Source organism: Stegostoma tigrinum, chromosome 1, assembly GCF_030684315.1.
Source record: "Stegostoma tigrinum isolate sSteTig4 chromosome 1, sSteTig4.hap1, whole genome shotgun sequence".
In the NCBI taxonomy this organism is placed as follows: Eukaryota; Metazoa; Chordata; class Chondrichthyes; order Orectolobiformes; family Stegostomatidae; genus Stegostoma; species Stegostoma tigrinum.
The window spans coordinates 55762618-55778898 of record NC_081354.1 but is presented as its reverse complement, the minus strand read 5'-3'; the positions used below and the strand labels follow the sequence as shown (position 1 = coordinate 55778898).

General features: G+C 40.0%; 1 protein-coding gene across 1 annotated transcript in view; it reads right to left on the bottom strand.

The window, feature by feature from the left end:
- The window catches only part of ablim2 (actin binding LIM protein family, member 2), a 333460-nt gene that overhangs the window by 45565 nt on the left and 271614 nt on the right, over window positions 1-16281 (bottom strand). The window contains exons 17-21 of the mRNA XM_048533104.2: window positions 13427-13571; window positions 13176-13234; window positions 11992-12037; window positions 11858-11865; window positions 10397-10477 (exon numbers count right to left, since the gene is read on the bottom strand). Coding sequence (XP_048389061.1) covers window positions 10397-10477; window positions 11858-11865; window positions 11992-12037; window positions 13176-13234; window positions 13427-13571 — 339 coding nt within the window. The remainder of the gene's footprint in view (window positions 1-10396; window positions 10478-11857; window positions 11866-11991; window positions 12038-13175; window positions 13235-13426; window positions 13572-16281) is intronic.

Here is a 16281-nt window from a genome sequence, read left to right as displayed (position 1 = left end):
TAAACTTGTTAGTTAGCTTATGTTTATTTGGCACAACAGCTTTTCACTCTTTTCATTGAGACATTTGTGAGCTTGGCATCAGGGAGGCAGCATACGACTGTGGAATCTCTTGCAGCTGTAGAATCTGTTGTCTTTTCCCTTATTAATGATTCCCTGTAACTCTTCTTCCTCCACTTTTATCCAACAGAAACATTAGTGGTGCCACGGATCTGGCTCCTGCTGCCATCCCCTGAGAAGCTGTCTCCCCCAGCAGCATGTAAAATGGTGTGTTTGTTAGGCAGGAGATGATCACAGGGGTCTCCTGCACTATCTGCCTTTCTCTACTCTGTCTGGTAGTCACTCATTCCCTTTCTGCCAGCTCAAGTCTTTATCTGTGATGTGACCACCTCATTGAATGCACCGATAACCTCAAGCTTGCTGGTGCCCCACAGTGAGTATATTTGCAGCTCTACCGCTGAAATATGGTTAGCCAGTAGCTGCAGCTGGACACGTATGCGGTCTCCATGTACAGTGTAAGTGTCTGTGATGTCCCATTTAGCAGAGGAGGAAGACCTGCTTTCATGAATTCCCTTTAGATTAAGCTCTTTAGTCACTTTAAAGAAAATATTAATTATGCTATGGATTGTCTTCCACTCCAAACACTCCCATTATAGTCCAAAATCCTCAATTTTCTTTTCGGGTAATGGACTGCAGCAGTTTAATTAGTAATGAAAAGTAGAATTATTCGCCTTACCCCACTCCAAATGTTTTCTAATTTAGAGCTGTTTAAAGGTGTATCCCAGCAGCACTGTCTCACTGACTTCACCATTCTTGTCACATACACTTTTATACAGAGTTCCTCCCAATCCTTTTCACAGTGATGTTGACTACTGTACACTCCTCCCAGTCCCGTAATGAGCAATCAGTTCCTTTCTGGGGAGCATAAGCAAACCTGTGAGGAGCTGCTTGCAGTTTCCTCGTGGAGGCTCCTTATTTACAGGCACTCAGTGCGTGATCAAGGAATCTGGTGTCAGGAAGGGGTTAGCCTCCTGACAGCCAACTCTTTACCTTTGGTACCAAATCGCCCCTGAAACCTTATCTCCACAGCATCCATTCTGTAACCCCACGCTACCATAACTCATCTGTGATCTCAGACCTATTAAAGTAGATCTAGAGTAAATAGATGCTGGATGACCAGGTAAACGCAATGGATCTAATGTCACTATTCGGCTTGTGGCCTTCAAAAAAAAGGTACTTGTTTTATACCAGCATCACCTCAATTAAATACTGTCCAATTAGTTTATGTTCCTTTGTTATTTGCTGCCGCTATCTACACTTGCCTTGACAAGTTCTAGACTTTCATCATACAACATATGTGATGGAATACGCAGAACCATTGCTTTGATCCTTGAGGAATTTTCCTCCAAAACTTTTTTCTTATCTCTGCTCTGTTTCTTAAGTGCCAGCCAATAACTAACTCATGCCACAAGATTGTCTCCATTTCAAATACTTTCATTGGACTCTTGTCTCAGAACGTCATTGGATGCCTTCTGCAAACACAATACAAATGTTTAACCTAAAAATGTTTAATTTTGGAATTAATAAATAGATTAGTTTTGCGATATTTTCAGACAACTCTCGTGAACAAAACAGTACATATTTTACCAATCAGATCCATTTGAACACCTAATGGATTCAAAACTGAAAGATGAGACTCAAACAGCTGCTGAGACTGCCATCTACTGATAAAAACCTAGCAAAGAGTCAGGTTCCTCCACAAGCAAGACATTCTTTAAAGTAAATATTTATTAAATTGGCTTGGCATTAGCTGTGGACAAAAATAGACATTGTCTTGTAAGCTTGTTTCTAGATCTTTGATGATTTGACCACGATCATCATAAATAGAGATCCAGTTTTTGTTTTAAGTGAAGAAATGTAGCTGGAGAAAGGCAAAAAGTAGTGGATAGTTGCATCCTGCCTTCTGGCTGAACAGCTGTGGCTCAGTGGAGACTAATACTACTTGAGCTGGATGTGGTCATAGAGGCTCTTCAGCCCATCATGTCTGCACAGTCATCAAATATCTACATTTTCTAATCACATTTTCAAACATTTGGCCTGCAGCTTGATATGCAATGGTGTTTTAAGTGCTCATCTAAATATATCTAAAATGTCGTGATGGTTTCCAGCTCTACCATCCTTTTCGGCACTGAGTTCCATCACCAGCTGGATTTTTTAAAAAAGTCTCCCTATATCCCCTCTAAACCTCCTGCCTCTTCCCTTAAATCTACGCTCCCTGATTGTTAAGCCCTCTACTAAGGGGGAAAGCTTCTCCCCATCTACCCTCTCTATTCACCTTGTAACTGAATACATCAATCATGTCTCCTCTCAGAAACAAAAACAGAAGTTGTTGGAAAAGCTCAGCAGGTCTGGCAGCACCTGTGAAGAGAGATCAGAGTTAATATTTCGGGTCTGGTGACCCTTCCTCAGACCTTCTTTAGCAGACCTGCTGAGCTTTTCCGGCAACTTCTGCTTTTGTTTCTGAGTTACAGTATCTGCAGTTAGTTTGGTTTTTATGTCCCCCTCAGTCTTCTCTGCTCCAATGAAAGCAATTCTTCCCTATCGAGTCCCTCTTTATAGCAGGAAGACTCCAGTGTAGGCACCCTCCTGGTGAATCTCCACTACAGAAATCATATCTTTTTTAAGGAGAGCTGCATACAGTAATCCAGCTGCAGCCTAACATCTTATACAGCTCCAAATTAAGCTCCCTACTGTTGTATTCCATGCTGTGACTAATGAAGGCAGTTATCACACATGTCTTTTTAATCACCTCACCCACCTGCCCTGTTGCCTCCAAGGATCTGTGGCCATCAACATTAGTGGTAACCGGACTGAAGTGAGTTTAATTTCCTACGACAACCAGAAGGCTGATGCTGTCAACTGGCTTCATCAAAACAAAGAGTCAGAATCAGGAGACAGTAAACTGAACTTGCGTAAAGTTGTTTTTGCCCTTTAAAAGACAACTGCCCCAAAGAAATTGCAATAAATTACAGATGGGCAGGGAGCAGTACAAAATTAAACGACTGACTGATATGCAAAGCCATGTCTAAATAGTTATGCTTTAAGGATTTTAGGAGATTTGCAAGAACACTGTGCAGGAATTATTAGTAACCTCCCATTTGGTGTCGTCAAACTGTGGACAAAAAAAAGAGTCCAATCTGAATGTTTTTTGTCACTTTAACCAAAATCAGCTGATATTCTAGAAATTTTTTAGAAGTTAATCAACTTAAATCATTAAATCACTAAATCACAAGGACTTTGTGAAAAACTAAAAGATTGATTGTTTCGATGTAACCTACAGTGCTAAGGAGGAGTGACATCAGTGCATAATGACCAAGAGTTAATATGTGGGGCAAACAGAAGAGCTCAGGTATGATTAAACTTTGGCGGGATTGTGGGGCATGCAATACCTTTGCCTTCTTGCCTCTGTTGCTATTTTACCAGTGGAAGTGTAGATGACAGACAGCCTGCCCACTGTTACATTCTTAAGTAGTCAAATAATGGTCATTTGAGGGCCTCTTCCTGCTGGCCCCAGTGAAATATGAGATTGGCAAATCATCATCTCAGTAGTTCACGTGGTAAAATGAGTTAGGTTGCTGGTGGACTGCGATTCCTTTTGATTGGGCACCTCGGCCGTTTTGAAGAAGGGTCATAGAATCGTAGGATCCCTACAATTTAGAAACAGGCCTTTGGCCCATTGAGTCCACACTGGCCCACCAAAGAGCAGTCCACCCAGACCCAGACCCCACCCTATTGCCCAAACCCCACTTTTACTAAAACTAATCCTCCTAGCCTACACATCCCTGAACACTGTAGGCAGAATTTAACATGGCCCATTCACCTAACCTGCACATCTTTAGATTGGATGAAACCAAAGCACTTGGTGGAAACCCATGCAGGTGGGGGAGAAGGTGCAATGTCAACACAGCCAGTAACATGAGACTGGAATTGAACCCAGGTCCCTGGCGCTGTGAGGCAGCACTAAGCCACCATGCCACTCCACTGGACCCAAAACATTAACTCTGCATTCCCTCCACCGGTGCTACCAGACCTGCAGAGATTTTTCAACAATTTCTGCTTTTGTGTACCTTTACTCTGACTCTCTTCAATGGGCCTGCCACAGTTTTAGGCAGTGGCAGCCATTCCTGTTGGTTACTGCTGGATGCAAAGAGCTGCCAGCCCTCTGACTGCTGCCAGAGCAGAGTGGAATCCGTGATTTTTATTTTAAAAATTAATTCATGGAATACGGGTGTCACTGGCTGGGCCAGCATTCATTGCCCATCCCTATCTGCCACTTGAACTGATTGGTTTGCCTGGGTAGTATCGGAGGGCAGTAGAGAGTCAGCCACATTGTTGTGGGTCTAGATTCACCTTTAGGCCAGACCAGGCCAAGAATGACAGATTTCAAGCAATTCGTTAGCTGAACAATGTAAAATTGCTTTGTGATTTCCAGGACTGACAGAGATCAGCTTGCCTATTGCTTTCTAGTCAGTGGCCAGGGCTATTAACTTCATGTAAAAGATGGACCATGACTTATCAGTGTAATAATTAAGAGGTCAGGATTAATTTTCAAGAAGTAAAAAGAGAAAATGCTCAATATAGTCAGTACATTGGGCATAGAACTTAGAACATTTGGCCCTTGATGTTCCGCTGCCCCATGAAACCAATCTGAAGCCCATCTAACCTACACTATTCCATTATCATCCATATGTTTATCCAATAACCATTTAAATGTCGTTAAAGTTGGCAAGTCTACTACTGTTACAGGCAGAGCATTCCACACCCTTACTACTCTCTGAGTAAAGAACCTACCTCTGATATCTGTCCTCTATCTATCACCCCTCAATTTAAAGCTATGTCCCCTCGTACTAGCCATCATCATCCAAGGAAAAAGGACTGTCCACCCTATCTAATCCTCTGATCATCTTGTATGTCTCTGTTATGTCGCCTCTTAACCTTCTTCTCCCTAATGAAAACAGCCTCAAGATCCTCAGCCTTTCCTCATAAGACCTTCCCTCCATACCAGGCAACATCCTGATAAATCTCCTCTGCACCCTTTCCAATGCTTCCACATCCTTCCTATAATGCGGCGACCAGAACAGCGCGCAATGCTCCAAATGTGGCCGCACCAGAGTTTTGTACAGCTGCAACATGACCTCATAGCTCTGAAACTCTATCCCTCTACCAATAAAACCCAAAACACTGTACGCCTTCTTAACAACAGTATCAACCTGGGTGGCAACTTTCAGGGATCTGTGTATATGGACACCGAGATCTCTCTGCTCATCCACACTACCAGGAATCTTACCATTAGCCCAGTACTCTGTATTGCTGTTACTCCTTCCAAAGTGAATCACCTCACACTTTTCTGCATTAAACTCCATTTGCCACCTCTCAGCCCAGCTGTACAGCTTATCTTTGTCCCTCTGTAACCTGTAACATCCTTCTGCACTATCCACAACTCCACTTGAAGATGTTTCATTACCCTGCTCGATAACAGTGCAGCCTTCAATGAAACGCAGTTGTGTTTTCCCGCCTGGACCCCAGAGTTTAAATACCAGGCAGGAAAACACAACAGCATTTCACTGGAGGTGGCACTGATGATATTACCCAGCAGGGTAATGAAATGTCTGCCAACTAATGGACGAGCTCAGCGAGCGAACCAACCACAGCTTGATGATCTTTCATCAGAACTGACCAAGATCACTGACCTGTAACTTGTGTATCTTCAACCAAATGCGTTGAAGTTGAAGCAAATAAATGCAGGCAAGCCCATTCTGATTTAAGCAGTATGGACTGGTCACCAGTGACACTGTTCCTGAATGGCAAGGCAGAATTATAGTATGGTTATGAAACTGCAGGCCTCAGCTTTTAGCAATTATTTGGAATAATGTCTCCATGGTTTGGGAAATTCTATGGTTGAGGGAGGTGATCACTATCAATTGCAGCTGTTAACTGCTGCTTCCTCTTCCTAAAACCCTCTCCCACAATCAATGATGTCCCCCATCCCGATCTCTCCTGACAGTAATCTCTATCTATCTGCATCAAATATCAGGTAATTACTGACATTCCAAACAGAAGATTCACTTTGCTGACTTTGATAGAAATTTATAAGTTCACATTCCCAAAAATTGCATTTGAAATAGTGATTACAACTCATCCCAATATAAATCATTCACTGAGAAAAGTAATCAGTTTTGAACTCCAGTGGATCGGAAGACATACTTACAATATCAGAAACAAAAAACTCAACATAGTTTTCACAATTTGTCAAAATCCTCTGCTTATTTAGAAGCTGTCTTACCATACTTAATTATGATAAAACTCTTCCTTCTATTTCAGAAATAAATGCTGTTGAGAGGACAAACTATACCTCAGACTCTTCTACTTTGCAGTCAGCAAGCATCTCAAACTAGTTGCTCACTGGGTGGGCAAATAAGTTCAAAAATTCTATTGAGAAACTCTCATCAAATTTGACTGCACTCCTGCCTTTCCTGTGATTACTAATATATCATCTGCTGATATTGTCCCACGTCTTCTTCACATCCTCATAATTATTGAGACGTTAATGATTCGCTCGAATTTAGTTTTCTATTCAGAATCCTCAAACAGGTGTCAAAATATTTAGAAAATTAAAGGTGCAATTATGAGAATTAGGCAGAAGAGGGCAGTAATGGGCTCGACTGCAGTGAAGGAATTTAATTCCTTAGAAGCAGGGGAAGCTGAGGGTGGAATCTTACCAACCCGTGGATTACATGGGCAGAGAGGGTTGGGGGAACAGCATGAAGTCAGCAGCGGTATGTTTCCTCACATTAAAAGCAGGAAGTCCCAGTTTTCCAACCAAGTATTGAACAGCATGACACGATTTTCAGTAGAAATGACATGGGAACAATTCCCGACATGAAAGTCAGAGTGGTAACCTCGAGGCTCCAACTTGGTCCTCTGGGGCTTCCATCTTGGACAAGAGTCAGTTAGCTTTCAAGGTGTTTTCCATGGGCAGTGACTGCTTGCAGATCCCATCTATCAGGATTTCTTGGTCCTAACTGGCAAAGCAATGTGCCAATTTCCCTCTGTCTGACATTATTTGGCAACTGATAGGAACCATGCAGGGCAGCTCTGGACGGGCAGTTTTTTTTTAATGAAACAAGGCTGGGCTTTAAAGATGCTGGTGGCCGCACTAGGAATCTTGGGATGTCCTGGCTGTGGAGGTAAGCTGGGAAGAGGTAAGCTAAAGGTCATTAATGTTGTTCAGATCTTTAACAAGAAATCCAATGGAGAATCAAGAAAACAAATCTTTGCCCATAAGAGTGTGAAAGACAGTGGAATCAAGGGTTATGGGGATAAGACAGGAGCAGGATACTGATTGTGGATCATCAGCCACGGTGGTGGTGCTGGCTCGAAAGGCCGAATGGCCTACTCCTGCACCTATTGTCTATTGTCTAGAGTAGTAAGAATATGAAACCTGCTACTACAGGCAGTGGTCGAAAGGAATAGTTTAGATACATTTCACGGAAAACTAGATAAGGGTATCATATATCACATAACACAATTTCTTCAACATTTTTGGGTCATAATCTTGCAGTACCATGTACTGCAGCTCATCAAAACCTCAAAGGCAATTAGGGGTGAAAACAAATGCCGAAGTACAAAGTGAGATGCACAGGTGATGCGTGAATATAGGAAAATATTCAAGAGAAGGAAGTAGATGGTTACAACGGCAAATTTCGATAAGAAAATAAGGAAGGAAATCAAAGTGGAGCATAAATGCTGTCATGGACTGAATGGCCTATATATGACCTATATGTAAATAACATATATGTAATATATATCATATATTATCCTATCTAATAAAGGTCAATGGCATAGGAGCAGATTGAGTCAGGGGCAGGATTGCTCAGTGTTAGGAATGTTTACGGCCATCGCTTCTCAGTTGCTGGCACTAAGCCAACTGCAACTGTCTGCCAGATGATTGGTGAACATGATCTGAGATGAAACTGACCTTATTTTAATTTTACTTAACTGCAACTATCCTTTGACATTACCTCTGGGAAATGAATGGAAGAACGCCAGAACTCCATTGCTCTTTGGACCACAAGTTTGCAATGCCACATGTGGTGTCCAGGTGAAAATGGCTCTGTGATATGTTTTTACTAGCACCAGACTGGTGTTATTGGACTTCCCATTTATCTTGTTCAGGATTTCATTTTCTTTAAGGAAGAGACTGTACACATTTAAGCATTCAATTATTTTTGTGAACAATGTAAAAATGGACCAGTGGGCATCCTTTTTTTCAGTCTCTGGTTTATCCCAACTGGTATATAGGAACCTCTCAATATTAATGTGCAAAATCTCAATTATCAAGCGATAATGTTTGTGGAAGCTTGTTAAATGCTAATCGGCTGCATGTTTCATACATTACAACAGCGATCATGCTTCAAAATGTACTTCAATGGCTGTGAAAACTCTTAAAGCAGTCTGGCAGTCAGTATATAAATAAAAGTCTTTCTTTCATTTTAATGCATCAACAGTATTGAAAGTTCCAGTAACAATAAAGTATATCAAAATCAATCTGTCTTGGGCAGAAGCACCTAAACTGCGAGTAGGTAGGAAATTAGCAGGCTGCAGGAAGATCGTAAACAGCCCTTACTGTCATCAATGTCAACATTAAGATTGTATGTCTATTTACACCTTTGTAACATCACCAAACTGCATCCCTGTCTCTGCTCATTTGCCTATGATACTCATTAATGCCTTTATTACATCTAGTTATGACTATCATAATGCACTCTTGGCCACCTTCCCACATCTTGCTGTCTGTAAACTAGAGGTCACTCAGTGTGCTCCCTATACAAACTCATACAAAGTTCTGTTTACTCATTACCTTTGTGCTCACCAATGGTCAACCAATGCCTGGATTTCAAAATTCTCTGTAAGGTTAAGGTCCCTCAATAACCTTTCCCATCCTGATCATTATCAACTCTTTGAGCTTCACTACACTTCAAGATCTCTGTAGTTGTTTAATTCCAGCCTCTTTAGAATCCAATGGCAGTGGCAGCTATGCCTTAGCCTGCCAAGGTCTTAAGCTCCGGAATACCAATCGAAAGCTGACGAATAAAACCTACCTCTTCACCCAAAGTTTTCACTATCTGTCCTGATATTGTCTTCTGTGATTCAATATCAAATCTTACTTAAGAATGCTTCCGTAAAGAGTCTTTGGAAATTTTAGCGTGTTAAAAGCAGTGGTGCGATATGAAGATCAGTTATTGTTATTGTTCCTTTAATGATGTTGTTATCCTTTCAGGCCTCAAAACTGTTACAAATATGCCTCTCTTTTTGAGCATTCAATGTTTGCCCTTCCACCAAGATTCACTTTGCTGTGAGACAATAAATGTCCTTGAGAAAATCACATGATTGCCTATCACAGGGCTATGAATTCTTGATGGACTCCATGAATTTCACCGAGACATATTCAATGAGAGAAAGCTACTTTCCTCCCTCAACATAGCCTGTTGATATTACACACAGTTATGACTCAGTTGCAGAGACACTCTTTCAAAAAAATTCTTCCATTAGAGATTATGAACAGCTCTCAGACATATCTAGACATCAATTACATAACATAGCTGACTATGTAATTTCAAAGCAGTTAAGTTTTCTGTTGTTAATTTAGAACACCCTATTGCAGCTTCCTTGGGGCAAAGAAGACAGAAAACATAATAATCTGCTTAAATTGCTTGTCATGCTGCAATATAAAATTTTGATCTGAATCCCTAATGATCTCTATTATCAGCAACATCTGTCTGGATTCGGCTAGACGAGTTCTTATAATGTTTCTAATTTTGATCTACCTGCTCATCTGCCCTGTCATATACATGACAGCAATGCTAATTAAGTAAGAACATTATTTTGAGTCCTCCTTCTTTGACTGACATCATTATTACAACTTGTGATTATCAAACAGAATATTATTAAAGGACACACAAATTTGATGATATAAGATCAAGTGTTATTTTCCTTACTGTTGAAAAACAAACTGCTCCATCTTCAAACATACATTTCAACTGTGCAAGTTTATGAAAGCTAAAAATGCTTATAAAACCAAACAAAAATACTCCAAAAACAGAGATGAGAGAATACCTGAAAGGTAAGAATAGGCCAATAATTTTCAGAATAGATGCAATAAAGAGTTTCACCCAAAACCATAACCTTTCTACTTCAGATATTGACATTCTGGTTTGCATTGCCTTTCACATCTCAAACTTTGGCAGTGAATTCCAGACAAGATCAAGCATGAAGGGAGCACATTTACATGATAACAATTCTAATTGCCAATCCTTCCATTCATCACAAACATTCTTACCTCCAGTCTGGTTCTATCCACATCCTTTGGTAGCTTGACACGTGCTTTCATTGTAACAGCTAACATTTCATATGGATAAACCTGAAACAAGTTAAAGTAACTCAACAGGACAAACTCAGTTGTAACATTTTTTTCCCATTACTGATGGCAACTTAACATCTCAGGAAATCTTAAGGCTGGAAAAGATCACAGATTCATCTAACCTACCTTTTCGCTATCCCATTAACCTCTCATCTCACTTTTATTTTTTAATAACAACCAGGCATTAGCTTGACATTTTGAGAGATTACATTGTTTATTTTTTCTTTGCCATTATTTTAAATGCATGATTTTACACTTGCCTATTTAAACTGTATCTGCAATTACTATCTCAGGTTGCTATAAAATCTACATCCCTACGGATCTGGTAAGAACAGTGGGCTGAAGATATCAGAGAAGCATGAGCAAGAGGAATTTAATGGGATGTTGATATCACTGTGTACAGAAATAGTAAGTAAACAGTGAGAGTGGAGCAGATTACAGTATGACAGGCAGCTTTGTGTAGTAAGAATGAAATTGCTGAAGGAGAGGCAAAATGAGTGGCAGAGTTAGTCCAATCGGCTGGATGGCTGGTTTGCAATGCAGACCGATGCAAACAGTGAGAGTTCAATTCCCATGAGGTCATCATTGAAGGATTCACCATCACAACTTCTCCCCTCACCGGAGACATGATGTCCTCCAGTTAAACCATCATCAGCCATCCCTCTCTCTGGGAGTATGGTGACTTTAATGCCAGCATTTTGAGGAGGAGAAAATGCACTTGGATATATAACTAGATATGGTAGCATGGAATGAGGTAAAAATTGTCAATGATTCAAGTTTCAGTCAGACCTAAAGTTTAATGGATTTTAAGAGAATTAGGTTATCAATTAATTTTCTATGCAAAGAGATTTTTTTGCAGGCATATGTTATGAGCACAACAAAGAGGGAAAACAAATATGTGTTCAAAGCGTTGGTAATGGAAAGAGGGCTCCAAGGGAGATAGACAAAGTTACCTTTTGCGGATCAGTCAGTTGGGCAAAAAAGGAATCATTTCAGATTGACTTTAAATATTGTTTTGAATAAAAGATAAGTCATTTTTGTTTTCTGTTCCTTTCTTTTTCTCATCAGTGATACTTGATAACGATTCATTAAAATGAAAGCTTAATAAACAACTTAAACTTTGATGTTCTTTTTGTCTACACGGTGAGACACATTTGCCTTTCATACTTCAATGATGGGATTGCTAAGATCAAGAGCTCATTTTGTAGGGAATCGATGATTTGGCTCCTGTGGTACCATTCTGTAGCTCACTTAAAATTTTTTCACTATTCAATATAGAATTGAATAAAACATGAGGGGAAGAAAGACTGAGGATTTAACCTGGTCAGACGCACTTGACAGATGGTGGATAAGACTTAAGTTGAGAAGTCAACTTCTTACCTTGTATTCTGTAAAGGCAAGAGATCATTTTAATGAGATTTGAGGAATTACTTTAAAGAATTAGAATATATTACTGAAAATCAAAACAGTTATAGATTTTGAACATCAATTATGTACTTGAAATGTTTTCTCACCTCGCATTCCCCAGCTGGTATCATGATTTGATTCAAAATCTGAAGTCTAGAAACAAATAATCAAATAAGTATATTAGAAGCTGCTATGAATGTCAAAAACATTGACAATTGTGTGAATACACCGTTCCCGAAGGTTAAGAATGTCAGATGTGCGGGTGCTGGTGTTGTCTGGGGTGGACAAAATCAAAAGTCACACAACACCAATTTATAGTCCAACAGGTTTGGTTGAAATCACAAGCTTTCGGATGGCTGTTCTCTTGTCAGGTGAAGTCACTTCACCTGATGAAGTGCTCCGAAAGCTTGTGATTTCAACTAAATCAGTTGGACTATAACCTGGTATCGTGTGACTTCTGAGAATGTCAGATGTCATAAACTGAAACATTCCAAAAATACCAAGTTTCAATTAGGCTAGGTGAAGAATAATACTCCAATGTAATAAAACAAATAACTGTGGATGCTATTAATACGCTGTTTAGTCTGGTTCACCAATATACAGTCTTTGTTAATATTTCAGTGCCAGCAGAAATGGTTAGGCTTGAACAGTTTTAGATCCAGATTCTACAGGCTGGTACAAGAGCTGGATCTGAGCAGGCTGGTAGAGCAATCACAAAACAATCATTGGCCAATCACCAAGCTATCCAGCCGTTAATCTTTTGATCAGGCTAGTAGTGATTCTATGTGAAACAAAGAATCTGACAATATTATTTGTGGAGAGCGAATCGCAGCATTAATATTCCAGGTTAATGTCAAAGATTCTGGTATGTTATACCTTTTCTCGAAAGATACTGCCAGATCCACTGAACATTTCTTGCATTTCCTATTTTTATTTCAGAACAAAACATGTAGTGGCCCCAAAAGCTTTTACTCATGGATACTACTCCTGAATATAAAAATGGAATTGGCCAGCTTTTGGTGATTGCCAAAAACCTCTGCTTCTCCTCCCTGCCACAGACATCCAATTCACACCCTCCTCCAACCACTCCAACCCACAATGGGGCCTACAGTCATCATCAAAAGGTTAGAATGACTCACTTCTCACAAGCTTTTAGGAAGTCTCTAATATATTGAACCAAATTAGATTTAGCTCTTACTCAGACATTCCAAAGATTGTTATACATCATGTTCACTATTACATTAAAAAACCTCATTTAAAGACACAAAGTTTAAACATAAAACTTACTTACCTTGTGTAATTTATTTTTTCCATAACCAGGAAGTGAAGCTGATTTGGAATGAGGAATTCCTGTAAAAAAGTAATTGCATTTCAGTAACTAAGATTTATCTAAAATAGTTTGTTTGATCTACTCCCCAATGGGTTAAACAATATTCCCCAAATAGACAAAACATTCAATGCTACCCAGTTTAGTGAATAAGATTATCAATTGGTCAAACAACTAAATGAGAATTAAACTATCAGTGTGCAGAATACACTTACTTGTTTGAAAGAGTGATTCACTGCTTGACCTTTGCAATAGTTCTCTGTCAGCAGCAGGGCTTTGAGATGATGTTTTAGGGTCCAGTTCAGGGGAGGCAGCTGTGGCATCCATTTCCCCCTTCAGTTCCAACCAACTTGTCTTCAACTAGAAATGATATCAACAGTCAACGATTTACTAGTGGCTTCAGCAATAAAATCAAACTATTGATGCAATCTGTTGCAGTTTTTCTTACTTTTTAAAAGTGTTGCTGAACAAAACCAGATGAAATACCAATCTGAGATTTAATTTATTGTTGTATGATTTCTTTCCAGCTTGCACATATCTTCAAATGATCAGTAATGAAGAGGAAACTATTCAGCTCTTCTAACATATCAATTCAGAGATACCCTAGAATCCTCTAATTCCAAAATCAAATGGTTTGCTAAAATATTCCAGGTTTTCATCTTCCATTCTCGATCATAAAAGAACTACTAACATCAGTTCTGAATTTATTTTTTATGAGCTTAAATCTTTGCCCTCTTATCTGACTCTCAAAATGTAATTTAGACTGAATATTTTAGACTTGTATCTTCCCGTTAAATCTATCTAATACTTGTTGCAGCCTTCAGTTTTGTAAGATAATGGTTTGAGCTGTGGTGGTTACATCTGTGTTAAGCGACACAAGTTGTAGCTCAGGAGCCCATCTTGCATACCTGCCTCATTTACTGTGGAGGAAGACAGTAGGCTGAGAAGGTGAGAGATTTGCTGGCCTCTGTTTTCTTTGGGACCTCTTCTCATCCAGCTGAGCCTTTTGTTTTGCTCCTGTTTTCCAAGTCCATTCAGACAGTCAGCCTCCAGAGGTCATGATTGTCAGTGACTGTGACAATGGCTGTCAATTTCATAAAAACCATAAGAACTGTGGATGCAGTGAATCAGAAACAAAAACTGAAGTTGCTAGAAAAGCTTAGCAGGCCTAGCAGCATCTGTGAAGAGAAATCAGAGTTAACATTTTGGATCGGGTGACCCTTCCTCAGAACTGAAACGTTAACTCTGATTTCTCTTCACAGATGTTGCCAGATTGTTCTGCAACTTCTGTTTTTGCTGTCATTTTCATATTTTGCTTGCAGGTGTGCTTGTGGTGTAAGTATGGATATCCAGGGACAGCATTATCCAGTAAATTCACTGTCCAGTAGATCTTTTGGTATACACCTGTCATACATCTGATGAACATGGCTGAGCCAGTGGAGACGTTGCTGGCTTCACAATAAGTGTATGCTGATGAAATATGAACATTTTAGGATCTCTTAGTGACCAGATTCTGCCAAGAGATGCTGGGGATATATCAAAGACTTTGAGAGTGTAGAGTATTCAGCCTTTTCTCCTGTCGAGCAATGATTGTCCAGGTCTCACTGCAAAGGAGTGCACTAAAGAGGCAAATTTGATACACTTGTACTTGGCATTGTCAGTCGGGTCATTGTTTCTCCATATTCTTTTACTCAGCTTAGATGTAACAAATGCAGATTTGTGACACACACATTGACTCCAGGATCAAGTGATGGATTGTTAGTGACCGAGCAGCCCAGACACGTGAGCTGTCAATGAGTTCAGTATCACATTGTCAATGTTAATAGATGGCATAGTGATAACTCCCTGAACCCATTACATTTGTCTTCATGGCCATGGGTCAGAACCTTGAAGTATTATGGACGCGTATAACTTGTAATTCAAAAATGAGTTTTTAAAGGATGGCCGATACAGTTAAAAATGTAAAGACTGCATATCTAAGTTAAGTGGTTGTCTGAAGAGAGAGACCATGGAATGTCACAGCTGAAGATGCAAAGAGAACTTCAAATAACAACAATCAAAGAAGGAAGAGGTAATTAAAACAGAATGTAATCTCTTGTGACTACAAAGATAACAAGCAGTTGACCATCCCTTCTCAACAGCAAGCCAATCCTTGTAGATTATGCCACAAACTGCAGACCCACTTTGTGTTTTTTCATTTGAATACACAAGAGTTAAAAAAGAGAGTTTCAGATCTATTGGAGTTTACTAGTAAGACTGAGGTTCTCATGTGTGCCAGTAGGCTTAGGTACCCTTGTATACCAGCTTGCTTTTGAGCATTAGTAGCTTGTGAAGGTCACAGTCAACATCTATCACCTCATCATTCTTGCATTGCTAGTAAGGAGGTTCTCTTGTTCTGACTGCCAGAAGTCAACTAGTGGCAAATCAAGCAAAACAAACCTCAACCATGTTGCAAAACTAACAATTTTAAAATCAACTGTTCAATTACTGTTCAAAAACTGTTCAATTCATTTTCTGAGGAGAGCCAGGAGGGGGCACGAGAAAGGCTTGGCAGAAGGAATCCGGGAAAACACAAAGGCATTTTACACTTACGTGAGGAATAAGAGAATGGTCAAAGAAAGAGTAGGGCCGCTCAGGGATAGCATAGGGAACTTGTGTGTGGAGCCTGAGGAGGTAGGGGAAGCCCTAAATGAGTTTTTTGCTTCTGTCTTTACGAAAGAAACCAACTTTGTAGTGAATGAAACCTTTGAAGAGCAGGTGTGCATGCTGGAATGGATAGAGATAGACGAAGCTGATGTGCTGAAAATTTTGTCAAACATTAAGATTGACAAGTCGCCAGGCCCGGATCAGATTTGTCCTCGGCTGCTTTGGGAAGCGAGAAATGCAATTGCTTCGCCACTTGCGAAGATCTTTGCATCCTCGCTCTCCACTGGAGTCGTACCTGAGGACTGGAGAGAGGCAAATGTAATTCCTCTCTTCAAGAAAGGAAATAGGGAAATCCCCGGCAATTATAGACCGGTAAGTCTCACGTCTGTCGTCTGCAAGGTGTTAGAAAGGATTCTGAGGGATA